Source organism: Xenopus laevis, chromosome 9_10S (assembly GCF_017654675.1).
Source record: "Xenopus laevis strain J_2021 chromosome 9_10S, Xenopus_laevis_v10.1, whole genome shotgun sequence".
NCBI classification, from domain to species: domain Eukaryota; kingdom Metazoa; phylum Chordata; class Amphibia; order Anura; family Pipidae; genus Xenopus; species Xenopus laevis.
In genome coordinates, this window is record NC_054388.1 from 39,096,823 (window position 1) to 39,122,280 (window position 25,458).

General features: G+C 40.1%; 1 protein-coding gene and 1 long non-coding RNA gene across 2 annotated transcripts; one reads left to right on the top strand and one right to left on the bottom strand.

The window, feature by feature from the left end:
* Positions 1 to 571: 571 nt before the first annotated feature.
* Positions 572 to 10,113, top strand: otop2.S (otopetrin 2 S homeolog). Its single transcript, XM_018238504.2, has 7 exons — positions 572 to 677; positions 2,764 to 3,136; positions 4,363 to 4,499; positions 5,992 to 6,050; positions 7,645 to 7,778; positions 8,322 to 9,187; positions 9,943 to 10,113. The coding sequence occupies exons 2-7, from the start codon at positions 2,773 to 2,775 to the stop codon at positions 10,111 to 10,113; spliced, it is 1,731 nt and encodes a 576-aa protein (XP_018093993.1). The 5' UTR covers positions 572 to 677; positions 2,764 to 2,772.
* Positions 2,161 to 17,281, bottom strand: LOC121398975. The gene is made up of 2 exons (XR_005964668.1): positions 16,769 to 17,281; positions 2,161 to 3,066 (listed from the first exon to the last, which is right to left on the bottom strand). It is a non-coding gene; the product is annotated as an uncharacterized LOC121398975 (long non-coding RNA).
* Positions 17,282 to 25,458: the final 8,177 nt, after the last annotated feature.

The following is a 25,458-nucleotide window of genomic DNA, read 5'->3' on the forward strand; positions in this document are numbered from 1 at the left end:
GAACCCTAAATCACAGATGATACTGTATTGTCTTAGTTAGAAGAGTTTATATGGCTGTGCTATCATGAAGCATAAATCAATCCCTGTAGGACAGTATAAATGTGGCGTACTAAAGAAAGAGGAAGCTCTTCCCTGGCTTACAGTGCCTGGAGCAGAACATTGCATCCTTCTACAATATCCTGAGAACAGAGAACAGAGAAGACCAAACCTTTGAAGATCTCACAGATAGTGGCTGCAAACCTGGAGATGTAGCAGTCATCTTGCAACCAAGAACAAGAAATGCCATCATCTACAGATCAAACCAGATACTAGAGACACTAACACAGTTCCCGATTTCTTTTTACTCATATACCTCTATCCACAACCTGAAAGGAGAACCAAGGAGACCTCAGTCTAAAATTACAAAGGCTGAGATTAGAAACTCATATAAGGGACTGCAGAGACTTTCAAAGATGTTAAACTTCTGATCTTTGGAATAACCAAAGGGTTCCAGTCTAGGCCACACAAACCTGTATTATTGTATATACTCAGCCTGAACCACAAAAAAGCCTCTTAGATATATAAATCGGTTAACAGGAACCAAACTAACATTAGCCATTGATTGGAGAGGAAACGTCTCAGAAAAGCACTATCCAAATCCATACAGTTATCTCTATAAAACTAAGGCTTGAAGACAGGTAAGGCAAAAATTGCATCATCTATAAATAATGTCTAACGGGTTGGAATAAATAAATTGCTGCGCTTTAGGGACATTAGATGGCACAGCCTGGCAGCTCCCTGCGGCTTAGTCTTTAAGGGGTAATATAATAAAAGTTGCCAAGGTCTGTTAAAAAGCAAGCAGCAGATTGAATCTCATGGGCTTGTGAATCCAGTGCAAATGTTACACCAGTAGTGTGTCACCAGAGTTACATAATCTGTGTTGGTCTGCCAGACAATAAAAAGAAAGTCATCTGCAGACTCTGTATAGCTAATAATCCACATTGTGCCACGAGAATAGAATGAAAATATCAAAATAATCAGGAGTTATCTACTCCCACACCTTATTATACTCATACACTGCATTACAGTCAGAATTATTAGTAGATTGGTCATATAGCGCACAAAACATCTTACTACATCATGTTGTAGAAGGTGTAAATACTACATGGATTTTAAAGGGGTGGTTCACCTTAAGGTTAACTTTCAGTATGTTATGGGCAATTCTAAGAAACATTTCAACTAGTCTTCATTATATATATAGTTGTAGTTTTTTTTTAATTATCTGCCTTCTTCCTCTGACTCTTTTCAGTTTTCAAATGGGAGTCAATTGCCCTATCTATAAACAAATGCTCTGTAAGGCTACAAATGTATTGTCACGGCTACTTATTACTCATCTTTATTCATCTTTGTATTCCGGCCCTCTGCTAATCATATTCCAGTATCTTGGATCCTAGCAACCAGATTTCTGAAATTTCAAACTGGAGAGTTGCTGAATAAAAACCTAAATAACTAAAAAAAAAAAAAAAAATATTAAAAAAATATCTGTCATTTGTCTCAGAATATCTCTCTTTCCATCATAATAAATGTTAACTCAAAGGTGAACAGCCTCTTTAAGTGCTGTTCTAAAATAGAGGATTAGGAATAGTTTTTTTCATCTTAATATGTATGAGAAAATGTTGACACATTCTTGTCTGTGACATTGTTATTGTAGCCTCTAGTTCTTCACATGCATACAGGATCCACCAAGAAGGATCCAGAATTCTTCCTCATTTCCTGAAAGGAACACAGTTTGGGGTTTAAGGCTTGTTATCTATGTTAATGGTATGATTAGTCTTTCTAAAAGTAAAATGTAACCCACTTTTGTGCATGTGGCATATATTTTGAACAAAGCATTCATTAGGAAGTTTGTAAAAAAAAAAAAAGCTTTAACAGCTTATACTTCCCCTTTTAAAAAAATCAGCTCACATAATTCTTGTATCACCAAAAAAATGAGTATGTTGGATGTTGCAGGTCAGCAACAACTCAAGGGACACAGAATGAAGACCTGTCATTTTAGATATACTGTATCTATGTATGTATATTTTTATTTACATATGTATTATGTGACCACATATTATTAAGGATCACTATATATAGGGAATAGATACAAGAACATACAAGAAACAGACAGGAAGAAGGAAGTAGGTGGCTGTTTCTTTAATGATTTGATGCTGTTTCATTATGGCACACATACTGTAGCAATTTTTGGACAAGAATAACCTTTGTCAAGTGGAACAATATAAATAATGAAGTGTGTACACCTTCCTCTACAAAGTCCAGAAGATGCTATAGCTACTGTCACCCACAGGTGGGAAGTGTCCATGATCATAGTTTTGTTGTTGTGGTTTCATAGTGCAAAAATTCATATCAAGCCATTGATGTAGACATAAAGATCTTGCATTGTGCAACTATAAAATGATCATACAGCAAATAATATTAAATGTTGGGTCTTAGGTCATGTGACCCTTCAAATACCAAATGATGAGTGAATTGTGTACACGTTCCCAAACATGATCTTACATTTGCACACCATGAAATAGCCATTTTACCCTTCATTCCACTGTTAAGAAAGGAGTGCACACAGAGTAGGGATATGAGAGGTTAACCACAATAAACCCTAAAAAATAGAAAATGCTAGGCACACATGAGGTTACATTCTCAGTTGAATAAGAGCAGAAATATAAAATAGTAAACTGGTTATTGTTTTGCTCACTGACAATTTCTTGGAATCAAATCTTTCTGCAGTGGTTGAACATGGAAGATCTCTCGCCTGCTGAAACCTCTACAGCTGTTAAAGTCTCTCCACCAGATCCCATCTTTGAGAAGATTAGCTTAGGAGAGCTGTCTGCAGTTTCAGCCAAGCCAGTGGAGATATGGAAGAAAGGAGGCCGCCTCCTCTCTGGGCTGCTGGGAATAAATATAGTTCTGCTGGGGTGCGCTCTGGTTAGCAGTGGTGCTTTTACCGATGTTTCAGTGGCAGAAAGGGAGGTGCTATCCTTCCTCAGTGTCCTCATGGGGGTCTGTAGTATCTGGATGGTCTCATACCTCCTGTGGACATCAAGGCACAAAAATAACCTCAAACTGAAAGATTCACATGCTGGGCCTATCTGGCTGAGAGGTGAGAAGGGAAAAACTATTTCCTCTCATTTTGGTTCTTACATTCTTGCCTGTCATCGGGGGCTTCCATTGTCATATTCTTTCTGTACTGAAAAATGACAGTTATGCCCTACAATTCTGTCTGTCATCTGGAATCTAAATGTAATACTCTTTCTTCTGGAGGCTGCATGGTGTCTGTGCCCTAAATAGATTCTACCTATAGGACTGCCTAGTTTATCCAGACCAAGGTGAAAACCTCCATCTGTATCCATCAGCTATTTGTCTTATAATAGACAAAGAAATTCTTTCAAATTTAAAAATGTCTTTCAAAACACTACTTCCACATTTTAAGAGATATAGGATCAGTTATCTGGAAACCTGTTATCCAGAAAGCTCCAAATTACGGAAAGGCCGTCTCCCATAGACTTCCTTTTATCCAAATAATCCAAATTTTTAAAAGCACTTTCCTTTTTCTCTGTAATAATAAAACAGTACCTTGTACTTGATCCCAACTAAGATAAAATTAATACTTATTGGAAACAAAACCAACCTGTTGGGTTTATTTAATGTTAATTTTCTTGTAGACTTAAGCTATAAAGATCCAAATTACGGAAAGATCTGTTATCCAGAAAGAACCAGGTCCCGCACATTCTGGATAACAGAAGTTGTGAGTGTTTCAAAAATTTTACCTTAAAAGGAAGCTTTTCATCTTCTAATCTTAAAGAAAGTGGCTGATTCTGTTAATGCCTTTAAGAGTGGCTTGGATGATTTCTTGGACAGACATAATATCAAAGGCTATTGTGATACTAAACTCTATAGTTAGTATAGAGATAGGTATATATCATTTTTGTGAAATTATGGAGGGGTGTATGTATGGATGCTGGGTTTTCATTTGGAGGGGTTGAACTTGATGGACTGTCTTTTTTCAACCTGATTTAACTATGTAATTATGTAACTAACTATGTTACATCCTTCAGTCCTCAGTCCTCTTGGTCCTTACTTTGACTTTTCTTCTCTAAAGGTTACAGGGTCCTGAGTATATTCTGTTGGCTGCAAATATATTTTAGCTTTCCTTTCTAGGCTATATGGCCTTAAGCACTGGATCTGTCTATTTACTGAATATACCCTGAGCCTCTCATTTCTTGTCTTGAGACTATCAACAGAAATGCAATTACTCCTCTTCTTCTTGTACTTGATAAGTGCAATAGTGTTCCTCCATGATATTGTTTATTGTTCTGTGTATGGCAGGAGGTCTGGTGCTCTTTGGAGTGTGCACACTGGTTCTGGACGTTATGAAGATTGGCAAATCAATCACTCTGATACATTGTGAATCACCAGTCAAAATTGTCCACCCTGTTATACAGGCTGTGTTTGTGGTAATACAGGTAAGGATGGAAACCCATAGTTTAGGCTTTTTGTGCAATGCCCTGCAATGAAAAGCTGCCAAGCAGTAGTGCACTTTAACTCCCCACCTCCCACACTGGGGGGGTCATAATGCAACATGAAATGTGTCCTTTATTGGGCCCCCTTTTAACGAGTGGACACTGAGGAATTAAACCTCAAGAAAATTCCACTAGGACAAATAAACCACACATGTGCAACAAATAGAATGTTACAGGAAAATAAAGAAAGGCAAAAAAGCAATAACAATATGAAAATTATCAATATCACCCCTGCCATGAGGAACCTGTGTGTTAAGTCCAACCCTGGCACAGTTTTACCAGGGCACAAGTCCCACACTCCACTCCAGGTGAACAAAGTCAGTCACAGTTCAGTCCCTTCCCCAAAGAGCTCTTAAACCTTCCCAGCATTACCTACCCCAAAGTAACTCTCTCTTTGGACAAGGCAGTAGCTCCCACATAGCAGGCACATGATCAAAACCTGTCCTCACACAGGGGACCACACACAGGATCTTCAGGCTTCCTAGCTGAGCACACGAAGCCTCTTTCTTTATCTTCAGTTCGAGCTCCCAACACTTATCCAAAAAGTGCACCGCACCAAAGCCTCTTTCACAGGAATCCATTAACAGACAGCTACTTTAAATTTCTCTGCTGCCTCGAAGTCTAGACCATTTCCTCCAGTTAGGGCTCCACATAATTTCTCAGGGTCATGGTATCCCCGAGCCCAACAAGGGACTCACCACCCTTGGGGCCCTTTCATGCACCAGCTGCATTCCCTCCCTCCTGGAGTGGAAGGAAAGGGAGGCAGAGCACATGGAACCTACACATCTCCTGGCCAAATCTGGAACTGCCAGGGCACACTTCACTGGGGAAAAGTAATCACTCCCCCTCCCATATCCAATTTAGGCTGTAAATTTTCATATGATAAACCATGAGATAACTTTTTTTCACTGAACTGAATACAAATTCAGTTCCAGTTTTTTTTCAATAGACTTTAATAGAGCATTCATGTGATAAACCTTTACGTTTTTCGGAATTGAATTGAATTGCATCACAAATTGAATCTCACAAGATAAACCTTTTACTCAGTGAATTGAAAATGGTCCAATGAGTCACTTACGGTAAACATTAATTACAATGTAAGGCATACAGATGCAGTTTCTCATGACTTAATTTCTTCTGTTATATTTTGGAGTATGGGTCAGCCTACATTCTTCCTCACCCTGTTCTTCCAACCTGTCTGTCCAATAGTTATTTCCCTGTTTGTAGCTATTTTTATAGGTTCTCTTAATAACTGCACCCGCCAGTTCCATCCTAGAAGTCTTTTAAATGTCCTTGCCAACCCCCTCCTTCTTCAAGTACTGTGAATACTATATGTCCCCATAATGCACTTCAATATCACCATTCACCCTTGTGATATGCGACCATCCCATTTTTCCTATGTCTTATGCCAATACATCTTGATTTTTTTTCACAGACCTATTTTCTTTGGGTCTGCTGTAAGGACTGTGCACAGTTACACATGAACCTCACCAGGTATGGTTAATATAAAAAGATGTTCACTTAAATGTAAAATAACAAATAGTAGCCAACTTGGGGGCAAATTCACTAAAGTGCAAAGCGCCTAACGCTAGCGCAAATTCACCAGCGTGACGTCATTTCATTACTTCGCCGATTTACTAATGGGTGCTGGCGTAAATTCGCTAGCGAAGTGTACCTACTCTAGCGCTACTTCGCACCCTTACACCAGGCGAAGTTGCACTATGACGATTACCTCTTGCGCCAGACTTGCCTTCGCCACCTCAGACCAGGCGAAGTGCAATAGAGTAGATAGGGATTGCTTCAAAAAAAGTTGAAATTTTTTCTAAGTCCCAAAAAATGCTGGCATCTTTTCCTTTTTTAAGGGTGATAGGCTGAAAAAAATTGTACATTTTTTTGGAGTACCCTCCTTCCCCCCTACATTTCCTAACATTTGGCACTTGAACTATACAGTGGCCACATGTATAGGGCAATATAACAACTCTATTTTATTTTATGAAGCTTTCCCAGGCTTGTGTAGTGTAATGTATTTGCTGCTACAAATACGTCCATTGAACTTTTACTTGCTGCCGTATGCAAATTAGGCATCGCTAGTGTAACTGCGCTTTCCTTGACGAATTAACGCTAGCGCAACTTCGCTACCTTTCGCCTCCCTGAGCGCAACTTCAGATTTTAGTGAATTAGCGGCGCCCTTGTGAAACTTCGCCTGGCAAAGTGTGGCGAAGCCTGCCCTAGCACAACTCCGCAGGTTAGTGAATTTGCCCCATAGTGTTAATTTACTTACCTGCTGCAATATATTGGGCTGGTGCATTGAGGTACCTATGCAATAAAAACACAAATAATCATAAGACCTTAAAGCTTGTGCTGTGTTTCATTTTTATTCATTGTGCAGAATACTCTATATTCAGGGGATTTACCATATAGAAAGGAGGTCCTGCAACAACAGGGAGCTCATTGGGGCACTGACTGAGAAGCAGTTTCAACATATGTTTTTTAAGAATATTTATTCCAAAATTAAGGCGGGCCCTTAAGGTGGCCATACACGGGCAGATAAAGCTGCCGATATCGGTCGTTTGGACCAATTTGACAGCTTATCTGCCCCTGTATGGGGGCTTCCGACGGGTCGATATCTGGCCATGATATCGATCAGGAAGGTTGGATTTTTAACCGACCGACCCGTCGGAGCCCCTTGGCGCATCGTATACAGCCGAACGTTCGAATTGCCCCCGATATAGCCATGCTGTTTAGTGGCATATCGGGGAAAGATCCGCTCGTTTGGCGATGTCGCCAAACGAGTGGATCTTTGAGTCTATGGCCACCTTTATAATGATTTTGCTTGATTTTGGATTGAGTGACTTGTTTTGTCTTTATGGTTATTGTTGAGTTCTGGTCAAAATCAAGTCAAAGCACAATTTTGCTTGCAATAAGCAAGTCTATTAGGGTCTCTTCTTATGACAATAAAATCTATAATTTATCAGCTTGACAGGTTTAGAAAGTGCCTGCCAAACCATTTTCACATCCCACTGTTAAACAAAATCACAATGTTCTAAGCATGGCATTGGCCAAGATAACCATGACTCTGTATTTTCAGATGTGGCCTCATGATAACACTCAGCACTAACCTGGCAGTATGGATGGCGGCTGTAACAGATGAGTCTTTGCATCAGACACATGAGTTAAATATGGGTGTGAACTATACATTCAATGCCACTGCTGGGGTAAGAGGTAAGTGTTCTGCTGAACATGTTCTTTCACACCTCCAAAGAAGCAGATCCAAATTTTAAATCTTAATATGTATAAACTAGAGTGGAAAAGACGGGGGGGGGGCTAGAAAGGAATGGTTAACAGATCACAACATGTTAATTTTTTATAGTTTGTATTTGTCCAAAAGAGTCAGATGTAAAATTATTTTAACTCACTTTTATCTCCAACAAATAAGTGTCCACAGCCATCTTTTTGATATGTCCCATAGCCCACCTATTGTGTTATATTCATTTACAAGAATCCTTAAATTAGAGTGACCTAAAAGCCAGTGGTGTAGTCTGGTGTCACTGTTAACCCAAACAGACCTCTAAAGAGAACTCTCCATAGCATGGAGAACCTTGTAGATGAAAATACTTCTCATTCTTAAGCAAGAGAACTACTACAGTCTTCCCATCTGTCATGCCCCAACCATGATATAAAGTTTCTAAACAGCAATTGATGCACTGGGATGTGAAAATGGGTGTTCCAGAAGTAACATTAGTGATATGTTTTTTGTTTCCATAGCAGCAGGTGGAGGATCACATGGATGTGATTGTGAAACCCACATGTGTAAAACCTTTCAGAATGGCTATTATTATCTGTACCCCTTTAATATCGAATACAGCCTCTTTGCTTCAGCCATGTCCTACGTAATGTGGAAGAATGTGGGTCGAGTGATGAGCGAGGACCACCACCACACTAGCCACAAGTTCAAAACTCGAAATCTGTTTATGGGACTTATTTGCGGTATCGGGGTCCTTGTTGCCGGTCTTGGAGTCTTCATTGTTTATAAGATCGAGGTGGACACAGAAGACAGCAAATCACAAGCAATTACCATGTTTTACATTTTTAATATCACAGCCCTTAGCCTAATGTCCATTGGTTCACTCGCTGGAACTATCATCTATCGGTTTGACAAAAGGGACATGGACAACCACAAGAACCCCACTAGGACTCTTGATGTGGTCCTGCTTCTTGGGGCTGCCCTTGGGCAATATTGTATTTCCTATTTCTCCATAGTGGCTATGGTGGCCTTGCAACCTGGAGAACAGTTGCACACTCTGATCTTGGTAAATTCTTTACTCTTGATTGTGCAACACACCCTACAGAACACCTTCATTATTGAGGGGTTGCACCGGCAGCCCCGCACAAATAACCACCACGCTACAGAACTACAGGAAAAAGGTCATTCCCCCCATGTCTATATCAATCCAGCAGCCACCATCTCCCACAGCAACCACTCCCCTTCCAGTGATAGAAAACACGAATCTGACCTAGAGACAAAGCAACATGGGACTCCCACCAGCTTCCCAGAATATAACTCTAAAGCTGACTGGAGAAGGAAAATTCTGAAGGAGATCTCTTTGTTCCTCCTCGTTTCTAACATCATAGTAAGTAAACCTTCAAAAGTGACAACGAACAACTCTAATTTTCCACTTGTTTCAATCTGGTAAAACTGTAAGGATTAGCGATGGGCGAATTTGTCCTGTTTTGCTTTGCTAAAAGATATACCATAAAACGGCGAAAAATTTGCGAAACGAGTTGAAGTCATTAGGCATCAAAATAATTTTGACGTGTGTCAATTTCGACACCCTCGACAATTTTTATACGCGCGCCTATTTTGTCCAAATGCATTAACGTCAATGGGAGTCCAAATAATTTTTATGCATGACAATTTTTATGCGCGTGACTATTCTGACAGAAGCCCAAATATTTCGCCATCAAATTTTTGCCGCAAATTTATTCACTGATGATGAAACTATGAAATTCGCCAGGAACTCGCGCCTGGCAAATTTAATCGCCCATCACTAGTAAGGATCTCAGAAATTAGACAGGTTGTGAGCCAGTAAATATACAAATAGAAAACTTGTTATAAAGTGAGAAAAAAGGGCTGCCATGATGTTAGCTCATGTGTATAGCTAAAATATTTTACCATTAGCAATGAGGTGTAAAAATCCTGAACACGTCTGATAATGACAAATGGGATGGAGGGCATCACAACCAGAATATAAAGATGGGAGGCCTGTATATGTTTGGGTATTGATTTGGGGATTGCAGGCATCTTGAACTTTGAACCATTCTTAAACCTATGAGTACTTCCTTGTGCCAGGAAATATTATAGTTTCTTCCTTTTTTTTCTTCTCAGTTTTGGATTATGCCCGCTTTTGGTGCCAGACCCCAGTTTGACAACCGCTTGGAACTTCATTTCTATGGGTACAGCATGTGGGTGGCGATTGTCAACATTGGTCTTCCCTTTGGGATCTTCTACAGGATGCACTCTGTTGCCAGCCTCGTGGAAGTCTATATTATGACTTAACCAACCTTGTGGAATGCCATCGTAATGAGCCTCAAAATTTGAATCCATATGACTGAGCTCACCCCTTTTTTTGTGCCAAACACAGCACCTACCTTTTCTCAGACACTGATCCCTCTCAGTTATTAATGGACAAATCACAACTACTTTGTACATTCTTGTGCAAGGTTAAGGGAACAAATGAAAGCACAGTACAGCACTCTGCATTTACTGAAAGGGATACTACCATAATATTTACTGCTCAATCCTTTTATTTTTTGTACACAAGCTATAAAGGCATACTATTGTTTTCTACTGTATTTGATGTTCATATTTCATATTTTTATATAATTTAAATGTAATTTGTTCTGTCTTTAATCTTTTCCACTTACCTATTTAAATAAATACTAAATGCAAAGAAACTTTCTGAGTATATTCATAAAATTTCCTTTAAAATAGATTCCTTGCACAATCCCTTATAAGCACCCGTGATGATAAGGTTAAAGGGATACTGTCATGGGAAAAAGTGTTTTTTTTCAAAATGCATCAGTTAATAGTGCTGCTCTAGCAGAATTCTGCACTGAAATCCATTTCTCAAAAGAGCAAACAGATTTTTTTATATTCAATTTTGAAATCTGACATGGGGCTAGACATATTGTCAAATTCCCAGCTGCCCCAAGTCATGTGACTTGTACTCTGATAAACTTCAATCACTCTTTACTGCTGTACTGCAAGTTGGAGTGATATCACCCCCTCCCTCCCCCCCCAGCAGCCTAACAACAGAACAATGGGAAGGTAACCAGATAGCATCTCCCTAACACAAGATAACAGCTGCCTGGTAGATCTAACAGCACTAAATAGTAAAAGCCAAGTACATGAAGCAGGAGAAATAACAGCCTGCCAGAAAGTAATTCTGGCCTTAGTGAACAAATACAACAAAAGGTGGAGGGAGGGGTTTGTATACTGGTAGATCTCTGACTCGCAAGAACTAAGCATGGAGTAGCTTTATTTTAATTAGACATTTTGATCTCAGTACAAAAAGATCTGCATGTTGGGGATAAAGCATGGCAAAATGTAAATTGCATTCTGCACACTCCTTTGGGCAGCATGAACCTATGCTTTCAAGCTAAATTAAATACTGATATGGTTATTGTAATTCACAATTAATATTAGATAAATGTAGAATTGTAAAGAAGCATTTAAAATGCATGAAAAGAGTTAATTCTGTGTGATGCCTATGACATGTGCAGGGAGAAGTGACAGTAACTGTGGGTTAATGTGCCGGTGCCATATACAGTTAGTAAATTGCAACACTGGGCAATCTGGTTCTTTTGATTGTAAGTAAGAACACTTCTTGGGTTCTTGGGAGTGCCTCTCATTTGTTACGCCATAAAGAAACAAAAAGTGGAGTGGGTTGGCACAGGAAGGGCGTGAATTTGTTCAGCAAATATTGCTGATTGTGTTCTTACCAGAAGCAGTATATAATAAAGCGGTGCCATCATCTCTTATACACTCTTATTTACAGATCATCAATAAAGAGAGAAAGGTCTAGAGAAAACACAAATCTTTGTTTAAACATCCAGCAAACTGGTTCTTCTTAATATGTGCCCTGATATTTACAGGAGTATTTGGGAACAATAAACACTGACAAAATTATTCCTAATAAAGCAAACCATTCTCGTGTTTAAAGCAGCCATCATTTCTATAATGTATAAAAATACTGAAATTTCCTAAATGCGCTTTTTTTTATATGTTTCAGAAAGGATAGATTTTGGTTGCTAAAAATAACAGGCAGAAGGCCAGTACATGATATTCTACAGTCAGCAACTAATATTGTATAGAGAATGTTATAGTATACTGAGGCAAAGGATAAACAAAAAGCAGTGAAGCATTTAGTCCAAGTCAAAATGTAAATGCAGCTTGGCTATTAAAAGGATTAATTATGATTGTCATAGGGGTAGGGAAATAAGCAAAGTGAACTATAACAAAAGAAACGTTTTCAGAACATAGAATTCTATCTACACTAGTCCTCTGCTATAACTACACTATCACACAGCAATTTTCTTATGGGGAGGCACATTTATCAAGGGTCAAATTTCGAATTAATGTGAGTTTTTTTCACTCACATGAATTCGATTTTACTCGAAATTCGAATATTTGACTATTTATTAATAAAACCGAATATCGTGCGAATTTTACCGACTTGAAAACTCGAATCGAATTCGACCAAACTCTATTTCTCTGAAACAAACTTGAATGTCAGGAAGGCTACAAACAACTCCAAACTGGTCACTGCACCTCTCCCATTGACTTATACAGTAATTCAGCAGGTTTTAGGTGGCGAACAGTTGAATTCGAATTCTTAAAGGGCCAGAGTATGATAAATCTCGGAAATCAAATTCAAATTGAGTTTGGATAATTCCCTAGTCAACTTTGACAGTTTTGACCAATTTTAACTATAATAAATATGCCCCTAGGCTAATGTACAGTTACCTAGTATAATTAAACAATGAGGGGCCAATTCACTAACTTCGAGTGAAGGATGGGCTACTTTGACCATCGAATGGGCTACTTCGACCTTCGACTTCGAATCGAAGGATTCGAAGTAAAAATCGTTTGACTATTCGACCATTCGATAGTCGAAGTACTGTCTCTTCGACCCCCTAGTTCGCCATCTAAAAGCTACCGAAGTCAATGTTAGCCTATGGGGAAGGATATTCCTTCGATCGTTGGATTAAAATCCTTCGAATCGTTCGATCGAAGGATTTTATCGTTCGATCGAAGGAATTATCCTTCGATCGTTCGATCGAACTATCTGCGCTATATCCTTCGACTTTGATATTCGAAGTCGAAGGATTTTAATTCCTAGTCGAATATCGAGGGTTAATTAACCCTCGATATTTGACGCTTAGTGAATCGGCCCCTGAGTATTACATTTGTATATGGAATATCTCTCTTTATTATTGAATAAGAGTCCCCACCAAAAAGGAGACAGTTACCCAAGTTGGGGGCAGATTCCCTAAAGGGTGAAGTGACTAACGCTAGCGAAAATTCACCTGTGTGGCGTCATTTCGTAACTACGCCGATTCCCTAACGGCACAGGCCTCACTTCGCTAGCGAAGGAGATAGACACTAGAGTTGCTTTGCACTCTAACGCCTGGCTAATTTTCGCTCTGGCAAAGTGACGTAACTCCGCAAATTCACTAAGATTTTTTTGTTGAAAAATGTTCTAAGTCCCAAAAAACGCTGGCGTCTTTGCTTTTTTTCTGAGTGATAGGCTGCAAAAGACTGTACATTTTTTTTTGGGTAACCGGGTTCCCCCTACATTTCCTAACATATGGCACATAAACTATACACTGGGCACATGTGTAGGGCAATATAACAATTTTATTTTATTAAGGTTCCCTGGACTTGTGTAGTGTAATGTATTTGCAGCAACATATACCTCCATTCAACTTTCACTTCCCGTTGTATGCAATTTAGCTAACACTAGGGCAACTTCACTTTGCTTGCCGAAGTAACACCAGAGCAAATTCGCCAGCATTCGGCGCCCTGCACGCAACTTCTCATTTTAGGAAATTAGTGTTGTCCTGGCGAATTAATGCCTGGTGAAGTGTTGCGATGGCTGTGAAGCTATCGCTGGCGAATTTGCCCCTTGGAATTATTGAACAGAAAACATGAATATTACCAACCCCTTGGATGTTGCTTCCAGTGGCCTCAGATCAGGTGCTTATTTTTGAATTCTTGGCTTAGAGGCAAGTTTTGGTTGCATAAAAACCAGGTGTATTGCCAAACAGAGCCTCTTGTCAAACACAGCCGTTATTTGGCACCCACAGGAACTATATATTAGAATGTGGCTCTTGGGTAAAAAAAAGTTGGGGACCCCTGGTATAACATATAGGCATTATACAAGGTGAATGGGTGGCAATGTGTGTTTTTTGGGGAGGTGGGAGCCTGGGAGTTGTGTTTTCATGCAAAAACTATTTTTAATAAGTTCTCCCTTAAGTAAAAAGTCATGTATGACCATGACAAGTTCCTTCTGTCATTAAGGGTTTAATAGGTAGTATTGTGAAGATGGTGCTTAATTAGATCACTCCCTGATATCATTCAAAGAATCTTGGCCAGGGATACATGCAGAAATTGTAGCAAGGACACTGCTGCCATGAGGCAAGTTGAGAAACTCGCAGGTTATCAGGGGTGGCATGAAAAGCTCCTGGTAACTTAAAGAGAAAAATTTCCTATTTTTAAATCAGAATTTCTGCTAGTGAAGACCCCTGAAAGGCTCCTGGATTGTAGAAAGGAGGAGGACAGCACTCACCAAAATTGTAATGTTGTGATAGCTTTTCTTTTTTCATTGTATGTTTGTGTTCATTTCACATAATCCTGAACTTCTAAGAAGGTTGGTTAATACAGAAGAGGCCACAAGGGCATTTAATACTATAAAGACTATTAATACTATAAAATAAGTGTTACATTTTTTTAAAGGATTTTACCAAAAGTATGTGGATGTATGTAGAATTCCTGAGGGAAATGAGCCTCACCGAGGGGTTCTGTGACCGTATAAAGGCACATGACTGCAGGTTGACTTATACAGGGAACTCTGAGTATCACTCATGTATCATAAGGGATAATGTACCCCCTACTGTAAATTATAAGGATATTAGAAGCCACTGAGGAGTTCTGTGGCCATATAAAGGCACAAGGCTGCAGGCTGAGTTATACAGGGAACTCTGAGTGTCACTCGTGTATTATAAGGGATAATGTACCCCCTACTGTAAGTTATATAGATATTAGAAGTCACTAAAGAGTCGTGAGACCATATAAAGGCACAAGGCTGCAGGCTGAGTTATACAGGGAACTCTGAGTATCACTTATGTATTATAAGGGATAATGTACCCCCTACTGTAAATTACAAGGATATTAGAAGTCACTAAGGGGTTCTGTGACCATATAAAGGCACAAGGCTGCAGGCTGAGTTATACAGGAAACTAGTAACATGTGGAAGAGGAAGATAATAAAAAGGGTGAAGGATACAATGATAAAATGGAGTGCTGCTTTCCCAATACCATACGGTCTCTGACCAAACTGGCTCAGTGGACTTGGTACTTGGTCTCTGTCTACCGGGCAATAGTTATGGACACTTTTCTAGGAGCTGGTAGATATGGTAGACCCGCAGAACAAATTTTGACATTTGTATATTTACATCCCACTCCACATTGCTGTGTAAAGTTGCCATCTGTCCGGTTTACACCCAGATAGCCTGGTTTTCAGAAAGGCTGTCCAGATTTCCAAAAGATAAAATTCAGAGAGGACTTTGAATTGAATACCCACGTCATAGCCCTGCCCCCCTGGTGTCATAGACCTTCTCTCAAAAGGCCTCCCATCTAACCCTTCACATTATCTAGCGGCCCCCCTGCCTGAACTCCTAAGCGAATAAAGGTGGCAACCCTATTGCTGGGGCACCTGGGGCGTGTGCATAAAAGTGAAGCAACTGGTGTAGAGGGACATTACACTCATGTGGGCTATGTGCCCACGCCAGAAAAATCACTGGAGTTCTACTGACTTCTCTCTTGAGCACAATTCATTTCTAAGAACAACATGACATTAAGGTGACTGTGAATGTAATTGCTGGAAGTGTGTAAATCAGGAAGGAACATTATAATCCTACATATAAATAAAACACTATAAATCAGAGGATTCTACTGATACTGTTAGTATGAAGGTTATCAGAGTTTTAAAGATAGAACAGGTTATGAAAATAGCTCAGAGGCTGCCAATCAGCTAGTCAGAATCTCCCCTACACCAGGAATCCCACACCCTCTTTTATGTGCAAACACATAAATATAGACACAAAGCTTGTGAGTTATTGCTGTAATTACATATATAGATAGATATTTAGAGGGATTTACAATGCATGTCAAAGAGGAACCAGGGAAAATACTGGAGTTTTAACACGACTGCCCCCTTCCCCAGCTTTGTACATGGATGGGCATGGTTGTCTCAATCAAGTTTGGGATCTAAGGTGAAAACAAAGCCTGGGAAAAAAAGTGCACTATGACTTGTTGCATTCTTTAGCCATAATTACCCAAAATTGGCAGTTATCACTGCAGAAATGCATTATGAGCACATGTACAAGAAAACTGCAAAAAAAATGGACAATAAACACATCAACTGCAAACATGCCAGTAAGGTCACTGCAGAAAATAATTATATATAAGGAGGAGTTACCTGGCATTTATATTGTTATAATACACAAAAGCCATGAATATCCTGTAAATTATATCCTTATAAATGGTGAGTTCTGATGTCATCAGTTATAAACGGTGAGTTCTGATGTCATTTCTGTCACATGACTCATTGAAACTTGTGTATTATAATAAATAAAGTACCCCCAGTTGCAAAATATGAGGATATTAGAAGTTACCTCGGAGTTCCATGACCAATATAAAAACACTCGGCCTTCGGCCTCGTGTTTTTATATGGTCATGAAACTCCTCGGTAACTTATAATATCCTTATATTTTACAAGAGGGGGTACTTTATTCACTATATATTAAACAACTATTTCTTAGGTCACAATAAATATCTGAATGAAAAGCATGAAACATGAGCTGTTTGTTGACACTGTCTTAAGATCTACTGATCACCAGCTAAAGTTCAACTGGTAGCTCCCAATTTACCTTTTGGGCACCCCTGGTATAGTCATTCATCCAGAAGGGACTGACAAGAGCTCTGCTTCCTGAGATGTCTGGAGGCTTTGCAACATCGGCATTGTTCAAGGACTGAACTGCACCACCCATGCACTATAACAACGCCTACTTCCCCCAAACACCACGATAAAAGGCAGAATAGCCCAGGTTTAGCCTTTTAACTTGGAGTATCGAGAATTTAGTCATATTAGTGTGCACAGGTGTCCACGGATGGCTCCGCCGCAATCCAACGTGCTAGGCAAAAATGCAGGCATCACGTCGGATCAGTGCCGGGCCAAGCCGAACAGGCACCCTAGGCCGGCCACCACGCTCCGCTCCGTGCTCATGTGCGCGTGCTTCCCTCTGTGAGCACACCTGGAGGGCAGGGGAGATTGCCAGAGGGGAGGGGAGGGGAGAGGGAGAGGGAGGGGGAAAAATGGAGGGGAGAGTTCCGGAAGGGAGGGGAAAAAATGGCCGGCCACTGCACTCCCCTCCGTGCTCACGTGTTCGCGGTCATCTCCGTGCACACACATGCGCAGATCGACGGAGTGGAGGGCAGGGGAGATTGCCAGAGGGGAGGGGAGAGGGAGGGGAGAGCTCTGGAAGGGAGAGGGGGGAGATCGCTGGAGGGGAGGGGAAAAAGCCGGAGGGGAGAGGGATGTGAAGAAGGTGGAGGGGAGAGCGCTGGAGGGTTATTGAGAGGGAGGGGAAAGCAGCAAACCTGGACTAGGGGTAGGCAGAAGATAAGTACCTGCCCAGCACCCCCCTTTTGTTGCGCCCTAGGTAGGTGCCTCTTCTGCCTACCCCTAGTTCCGGCCCTGCATCGGATAAGTAATTCTATAGTCTGATTGTGGCGCAGGAAGATGCAAATACCCGTGTAGTGCCCTTTAATCATGGAAAGCAGTGTAAATGCCATGGACATATATTTTTGGGGTAAGCCACCGTCACAAAGAATTGTTATATTTAAAGCAATACTAAATACAGCAAAACAATGACTAGCAGGAATCAAATGAGCAGTCAGTCTGTAACTGAGCTTTCCATTTTGCAGTGTCATGCATTGTGCAGTACAGGTGCCTGACCTGTGAGTAATACAAAAGAAGTATATTTACTTCTAGACTGGGGAAAATCAAATGTTTTCTTTATGTATACAGAAGGAAATGGAATGCAGAATTCAATGGCTTTGAACTTTTTTGCCCTGCTTTTTTTATCATGAGTATCAGAACTATAATGCCTATTTGCTAATCATTGCCCATTATATGTTGTACAATAAGAAATGCACAGTTAAATCCTAGTAATCAATAGAAAGGAGCTATAATATCCCTATTTGTCTTTAAAAAAAGGACACTAATGTATAACCTTTTACAGGATAATGATTGTATCATTGAACCTGCGGGGGGGGGGGGACCAGATAAGGGGCCATGGAAGGTGACATGTGATCCCAGCAACTCCTTCCAACAAGAGCATTATGAAATATATTGAGACATAAAAGCAAACAATTAATGTGTGTTGTTTCTATAGGCAAGGAATGGATGTCACGGGCAATGGCACTCAGTACATTTTGTCTCCTGCGCTGGAGAACATTATGCACACGGCGACAAAATACGAGAAAAGCTTTGATCTCAGTGGTAAAACAATTATTTGCCTTGTTGTTCTGTCTCTTTCCAGAATTCAATTTAAAAAACTCAATGACCCCTGTAACCAAACTTTGTGATTGGTATTGTTACTTTTTGTTGCTTTATTTTTTTATATAGGCCCCCTATCCATCTAACATTCTGCCTTCCAACCCATTGCTTGGTTGATAGGGTCAATGGGAATATAGCAATCAGAAAGCCATTGAAATGCCAAACTGGAGAACTGCAGAACAAAAAGTGAAATCATTCAAATACCCACAAAAAAAGAGATGGTCTTAAATTAAGAGTACAACACACTAAGAGCTTATTTTAAAGGGATCCTGTCATCGGGAAACATGTTTTTTTCAAAACACATCAGTTAATAGTGCTACTCCAGCAGAATTCTACACTGAAATCCATTTCTCAAAAGAGCAAAAAGATTTTTTATATTCAATTTTGAAATCTGACATGGGGCTAGACATTTTTTCAATTTCCCAGCTGCCCCCAGTCATGTGACTTGTGCCTGCACTTTAGGAGAGAAATGCTTTCTGGCAGGCTGCTGTTCTTCCTTCTCAATGTAACTGAATGTGTCTCAGTGGGACATGGGTTTTTACTATTGAGTGTTGTTCTTAGATCTACCAGGCAGCTGTTATCTTGTATTAGGGAGCTGCTATCTGGTTACCTTCCCATTGTTATTTTGTTTGGCTGCTGGGGGGAAAAGGGAGGGGGTGATATCACTCCAACTTGCAGTACAGCAGTAAAGAGTGATTGAAGTTTATCAGAGCACAAGTCACATGACTTGGGGCAGCTGGGAAAATTGACAATATGTCTAGCCCCATGTCAGATTTCAAAATTGAATATAACAAAATTTGTTTGCTCTTTTGAGAAATGGATTTCAGTGCAGAATTCTGCTAGAGCAGCACTATTAACTGATTAATTTTGAAAAAAATTTTTTTCCCATGACAGTATCCCTTTAATGTAAACTACCCCTTTAAAGATGTAAGAGTTTTTAAGATTTGAGAGGTATGTTGACAATCTCAAGCTGGAAAAAAAGAGAAAATGCACAGGTTATATAGCAGATAAGCGATAAACTCTGTAGAATAGTATGGTGTTTTACCGGGCTTATCTGTTATGTGCTATATAACCTGTGCCTTTTCTCCTTTTCCAGCTTGAATGGCTGTCCCCATGGCTGCATAGCAGCTTGTTTATATACACTATAGCAGTCTTTCTGAAGCAAACACATAACTTTTACCAGTGTGGAGCAACAGTACATTATATTGTCATTCCTTTAAAGCACTTTGAATTTTTTTGCTGTTACTGTTCCTTTAAGTCCAAATCAGCAGTAGGCAATAGTAGCAGAAACAGGGTAGATGTTGTTAACCCTTAATGACATTAAGGTACAGTAGAGAAATGGAAGGTACCATGTTGGTAAAATAACAGTGGGGGGGGGAGAAATGAAATGGAGGGGTTTATGGTTAAAATACAGTATAACAGGTGAGGTGTGGCAGCAATAACTGGCAGTTGCAAATGGATATGGAAAATATCGTGGTCTTAAAGCAAACGTGGGCCCAAATAACTCAATGGACAAGAATATACAAGACGTTGGCCCTAACATAGATGCAGAAGACATAGCAGATATAGGGACCCTGAGATAGCAATGTGTAATATACTGCAGTTGCAGGATTAATGCAGCAATAAAATAAGTCAGATAACTTTAAAAGGAGATTACATGGCAGCTAATGAGCTATATGTATCCCAGACACACAAGCTGTATTTCATGAATGTTTATGAAAAATGTCTTAAGCTGCAATAGATGCAAAGATATAGTCGTACAAAACCAAGATTTTCAGACCGCGTGTGGATCGTCCTGACATTTTTCGTACCATGGCAATTGGTCGTTAAGTTGAAGAGGTTAGAAGAATTATCTCGGCTACAGATAAGATCTCTGCATGTATTGCCTATCTGACGATATCAATGGGTGACTGTCACTACTATTTGATGATCATGACCAGAGGCCGGCCACGCCAGCTGGGCACCCTAGGCAACCCAGCCCGCTCCCACTTCCCCCATTGCGCGCTCACGCATGCGCAGTGATGCGGTGCATTTCCGAACTTGAAGAGGGCGGTCACGCATGCAGAGGGCATTCAAACATGACGTGGTTTGCGCATACTCGGTGACGCCGAGCGGCGTTCGTTTGCGATCAATGCTAGGTAAGTTTGGTCTAGGGGTAGGCAGAAGAGGTAGCTGCCCAGCGCCCCCCAATCGTTGTGCCCTAGGCAGCTGCCTCCTCTGCCTAACCCTAGTTCCGGCCCTGATCATGACTGTTGGATGATTGCTGTCAATTAGTGGCCAGAAAATCGTCGATTTGCCAGATTTTTCTGACTGGTTAGTTGTAGATCTACACAAATGAACAAGTGTTCATCACACAAAGAATAAATTCTGCACATCTATGGCAAGCTTCATCCCCAAAGTAAAGACTGGTCATAAGATGATTTTGGCATGGGGCCCAATAACTTACAGTTACACCATTGTTATGCCAATGCATTGCTTGTAGGGTTGCCAAGTGGGACAGACGTCCCGGACCCTGTATATTTCAAGTTTAAAGGGGGCCCAGCTGTGCTGCAGTTCCCAGATTAGCCAATCCCACCTTGAACTGGGTAAATAGATAGGCTGTACAAAATAAAAATGTTTCTAATATAGTCAGTTAACCAAAAATGTAATATACAAAAGCTGGAGTGACTGGATGTGTAACAGAACAGAACAGAACACTACTTCCTGCTTTGCAGCTCTTTAAATCTGAGATAGTCAGCGACTTTAAGGGGGGGGGCACATGGGACATATCTGTTCAGTGAGTTTGCAATTGATCCTCAGCATTCCGCTCAGTGGAAAAGCAGGAAGTAGCGTTCTGGCTATAATGTTATACATCCAGTCAGTTTATAGATTCCATTTTTGGCTAACTAACTATATTCGAATCATTTTTTATTTTGCACAGCCTATTTACCCAGTTTTTATTTTCATACTAAACAATTCCTTTAAAGTAGGACATAGCTGAAAAACCAGACGAAGAAAGCCAAATCCGGTGAGGGGAGCCAAAGCCACTAAAGCCACAAAATAACTAGAAGAAGCTGCCATAGCTAAGGAGAACGAAGAAGACCACCCACCAAACTTTAAAGGTAAGTTCCACTGAACAATAGAATATGGAGAAGCCGCACACCACACACTCCCAAAGGTTCTTATCCTGGTGCCCAGTGATAGAGGAATCGGCAGCCTCACAACAAGGGTAAGAAGAATTTCACCGGCACACAGGAATTGTAGTAGCAGGGCAAGCCCTTGCAATTTTATTATGCAGTAGTGCAACGTTTCGGGGTCACGCCCCTTTGTCATGCTTGACAAAGGGGCGTGACCCCGAAACGTTGCACTACTGCATAATAAAATTGCAAGGGCTTGCCCTGCTACTACAATTCCTGTGTGCCGGTGAAATTCAAGTTCCAATGAACACCAATAGTCTTTTCTTGTAGGGTAGGGTAGGCTTTGCCACCAATGTTTTTTTTTTTTTACTTTTATGGGGGGGGGCGACCTGACCACCAATTGTTTTTTAACTTGTAGGGGGGGACTCTGGCCACTAACATTTTTTTTTACTTAAAGGAGGGGGACTGGCCACCAATGTTTTAGTTGTTTTTTTATACTTGTAAGGCCACCAATGTTTTTTTTAACCTTGTAGAGAAGACCCTGGCCACCAATGGGTTTTAGCACTCATGTATGGGTGACTTTTTTTTACTGTGGTGTGGAGGTCCATGGGTTTGGGGTGGGCCTTTCCAAGAAAATGTTGTTATATGGGGCCCTGTGCTTTCTGATTGTGGCCCAGAGTGCTTGTCTGCTTTATCCATTGCTGCCATTGCTGCTGCTTTGTAAGGATTTGCCCAAGTCCCAAGTTATCACTACAGGGGATCAGTGGGGGTTACTTGATCTTTTTGGATCCCATTGGACCAGGCTTTTTATGAGGGAAGAGCAGCCCCATGGCATATAATGTCCATTTGATGTGTTTTAATTCTGTTCTTTAATGTATTATTGTATTAATGTACTGCATATGACTGCTCTACAGCACCTTGTTTCATTTTAATAGGCACACACAGGACAAGACATATTATAGCAGTCTAATCCTCCCAGACATATAAAAATGGGACCAGACATAAATGGTTTTACAACTGTTGTCCCTAATTGAACTAGTGCTGCGCTCTAAAGGAAAAACCCATTAAATTGTCTCTGTGACAAACTATCTCTGGGCATATTTTATGTACCGGCATGTATAATTGCACATGTGGCACTCTACAGATCGATTTGTTGTGCAAGAAAGCTTTGTATGTAAGGTGTGAGGAACCCCCCATGGACTTCAAACAAATGTAGTAAATTTACCTATTATTGTGTATTTTACAAATTTTTGCTGGGAAGGTTCTAACCTTTAGTATGATATAGATGAGCCTATTTTAAGCCTATTTTGTTTTTTAACTTGTAGGGGGAACCCTGGCCACTAATGGGTTTTATTAACTTATAGGGAGGAGCCTGGCCACCAGTGACATTTTTTTTTTAACTTTTATGGGGGCCCCTGACCACTGAATTTTGACTGAATTTTTTTTTATCTTGTAGGGAGGAACCTTGGCCACTAATAGGATTTTTAATTTGTGTGGAGCAGGGGTGGCCACCAGTGAAGTATTTTTTTAACTTTTATGGGGGCCCTGACCACCAATTGTTTGTTTTTTTTAACTTGTAGGGGGAACCCTGGCCCCCAATGGGTATTTAACATTCATGTTTTAGTGCTCATGTTTGTATGAATTTTATACTGTGGTATGGGGGTCTGGGCATGGGCTGTGGCAATGGGCGGAAGCCTAGGGGGCCCAGAAAATTTTGTTGTACAGGGCCCCATGATTTATGATGGGTTGCAACCAGACAGCTTCCAAATCTGACAGCTACACAATGAAAAAAAGTAAATAAGTTTGTCTTCAATGTAATGCAAACTACACCTTTAGTGAGTTCAGAACTCTCTCTTACAATATAGTTTTAACATCAACACCACATAAGACAGGACCCCCCTGTTAGATAGGAGAGAGCCTTGCAGAACTGGACAGTCCAATTTGAAGACCTCAAAAGGAGTAGGACTTTCAAAAGACATGGGAAGAAGCAAAAAAAAAAAAGATCTGGTCAGGGTAGATCAAGGACATGGTGAAGCTTACATTTTAAGTATTATTGTATGTGTACAGGCCCCACTGCACAAGAAGGCAGGGACAACCATGGTACAGATATTCCTTTCCATTGGCAGAAACCCCTTCTATTCTCTGGTAATCCCCTCTGAATGTATAGTGTTTATAATCATTAGACAGTACTTGGTGTGACCTGAGGTTATGGGCACTTGATACTATTGTTTGGATAAGCATTGGTTTTTTCCTGAGCCATGGGCCAACGAAAATGAATCCGTCTCATCAAGATATTCTACATAGTCAAGGGACCCCGCTGAAGTCGCCAACATCTCTGCTTCACATATACAGTTAAGCATACGTCAACTGTACCATGTCATCTAAAGTTAGTACTATCATTGTTGTGGCTCGTCTCTTTCCCACTTCTGACAGAGTGTCGGGAGGGGGAGAGGATGAGCTTGTTTCATTATCTTTCTCTCTTCTCTGTTTTCCTCTGTTTGAAAATACCTGACGACACTGCTTGATTGTAAAACCTTTTTCTTTTCTTGGAAAATCAATAAAAAACTATTGAAAAAAAAAAAAAAAAGAAGGCAGGGACAAGCAGTGAGCTAATAACCTATGGATCCTAGAAGGGTTGACCCTATTAATTAAGTATTATGGACCCCATAATTTCGAAAGGCTATCCTACCAGTTGGCTTTGCATATTAGAGATAAATTAATGCACCTAAACAGTTAAATGTTTCTGCCTGTGGGTAAAAGATCTTTTCTCTTTATTAGCTTAAATTATTTTAGATACCTTTAGTAGATTACTAAAGGTAGGAGAGAAAAAATAAATAAATAAATACAAAATAAAAAAGTATGCAGGTTTACACATGCAGATAAAAATAATGCATATAAAATTAAGTAAAAAATAAAAGTATAAGAATAGTAGAAGGATCAGACATGTGGGGGTAAAGCCCCGGAGAGTATGGAGTTTAATATCTCTCTGTGGCCTAGGCAACTGCAAATCCCCCAAAAAAGTGGTTATTCCACTTTAGCCACTGGTAACAACAGGCAGCTTCCGGGAAAGAAGGTATTTTTTCCCCTTTTTGTATTTTTTTCCTTCCTTCCTTTTTTCCCTTTTACCGAGGTGTATTATTTATGCGATTTGTTTGAAGGGTGTAATGATTGTTCCATGGGGTCAACATTTCGTATAGATAAACAAATGTTAAATCAGAAATATAAATGTTATGTGTTCCAATAGTATAAATAAGGTATTGAATATGGAATGTAAGGTCCTCTCCTTTAATGTAAATGGTATAAATGAACCAGTTAAGGGATCAAGGGTAATCCATGAATGTAAAAAACATAAAGCAAAAATTGTGATGTTACAAGAAACCCATTTTAGACAAAATCATCAACCAGCGCTGAACTGGAAGGATTATACACAAATATATATGAGTAATAATCCGCATAAGAAGGCTACAGGGGTCATAACTTTGATCTGTAGAGATCTGCCCTTTAAACTGTTATATTTCAGATACGGAAGGACGGTATGTGATAGTAAAGGGCAAATTAGCTAATCAGATTTGCACGGTGGCAAGCGTTTATGGTCCAAATAAAAAGCAAGCCATATTTTTACAACAGTTTGTACAGGTCTTAGGAAGATTTGGGGAAAGTTTAATTATAATGGGAGGAGATCTAAATATTATGATGAACCCACTAATAGACTCTTCCTCCAGCTAAAGAAATATTTCTTATGAAAGTCTTAAGGGAGTAAGTCTTAAAGTCTTAAGGGAGTAAAGAAAGCCTTTATGGAATTATACCTAGTAGATATATGGAGGGTAACCAACCCCAAATAGAAAGATTATACACATTATTCCAAAACACATCAGGTATACTC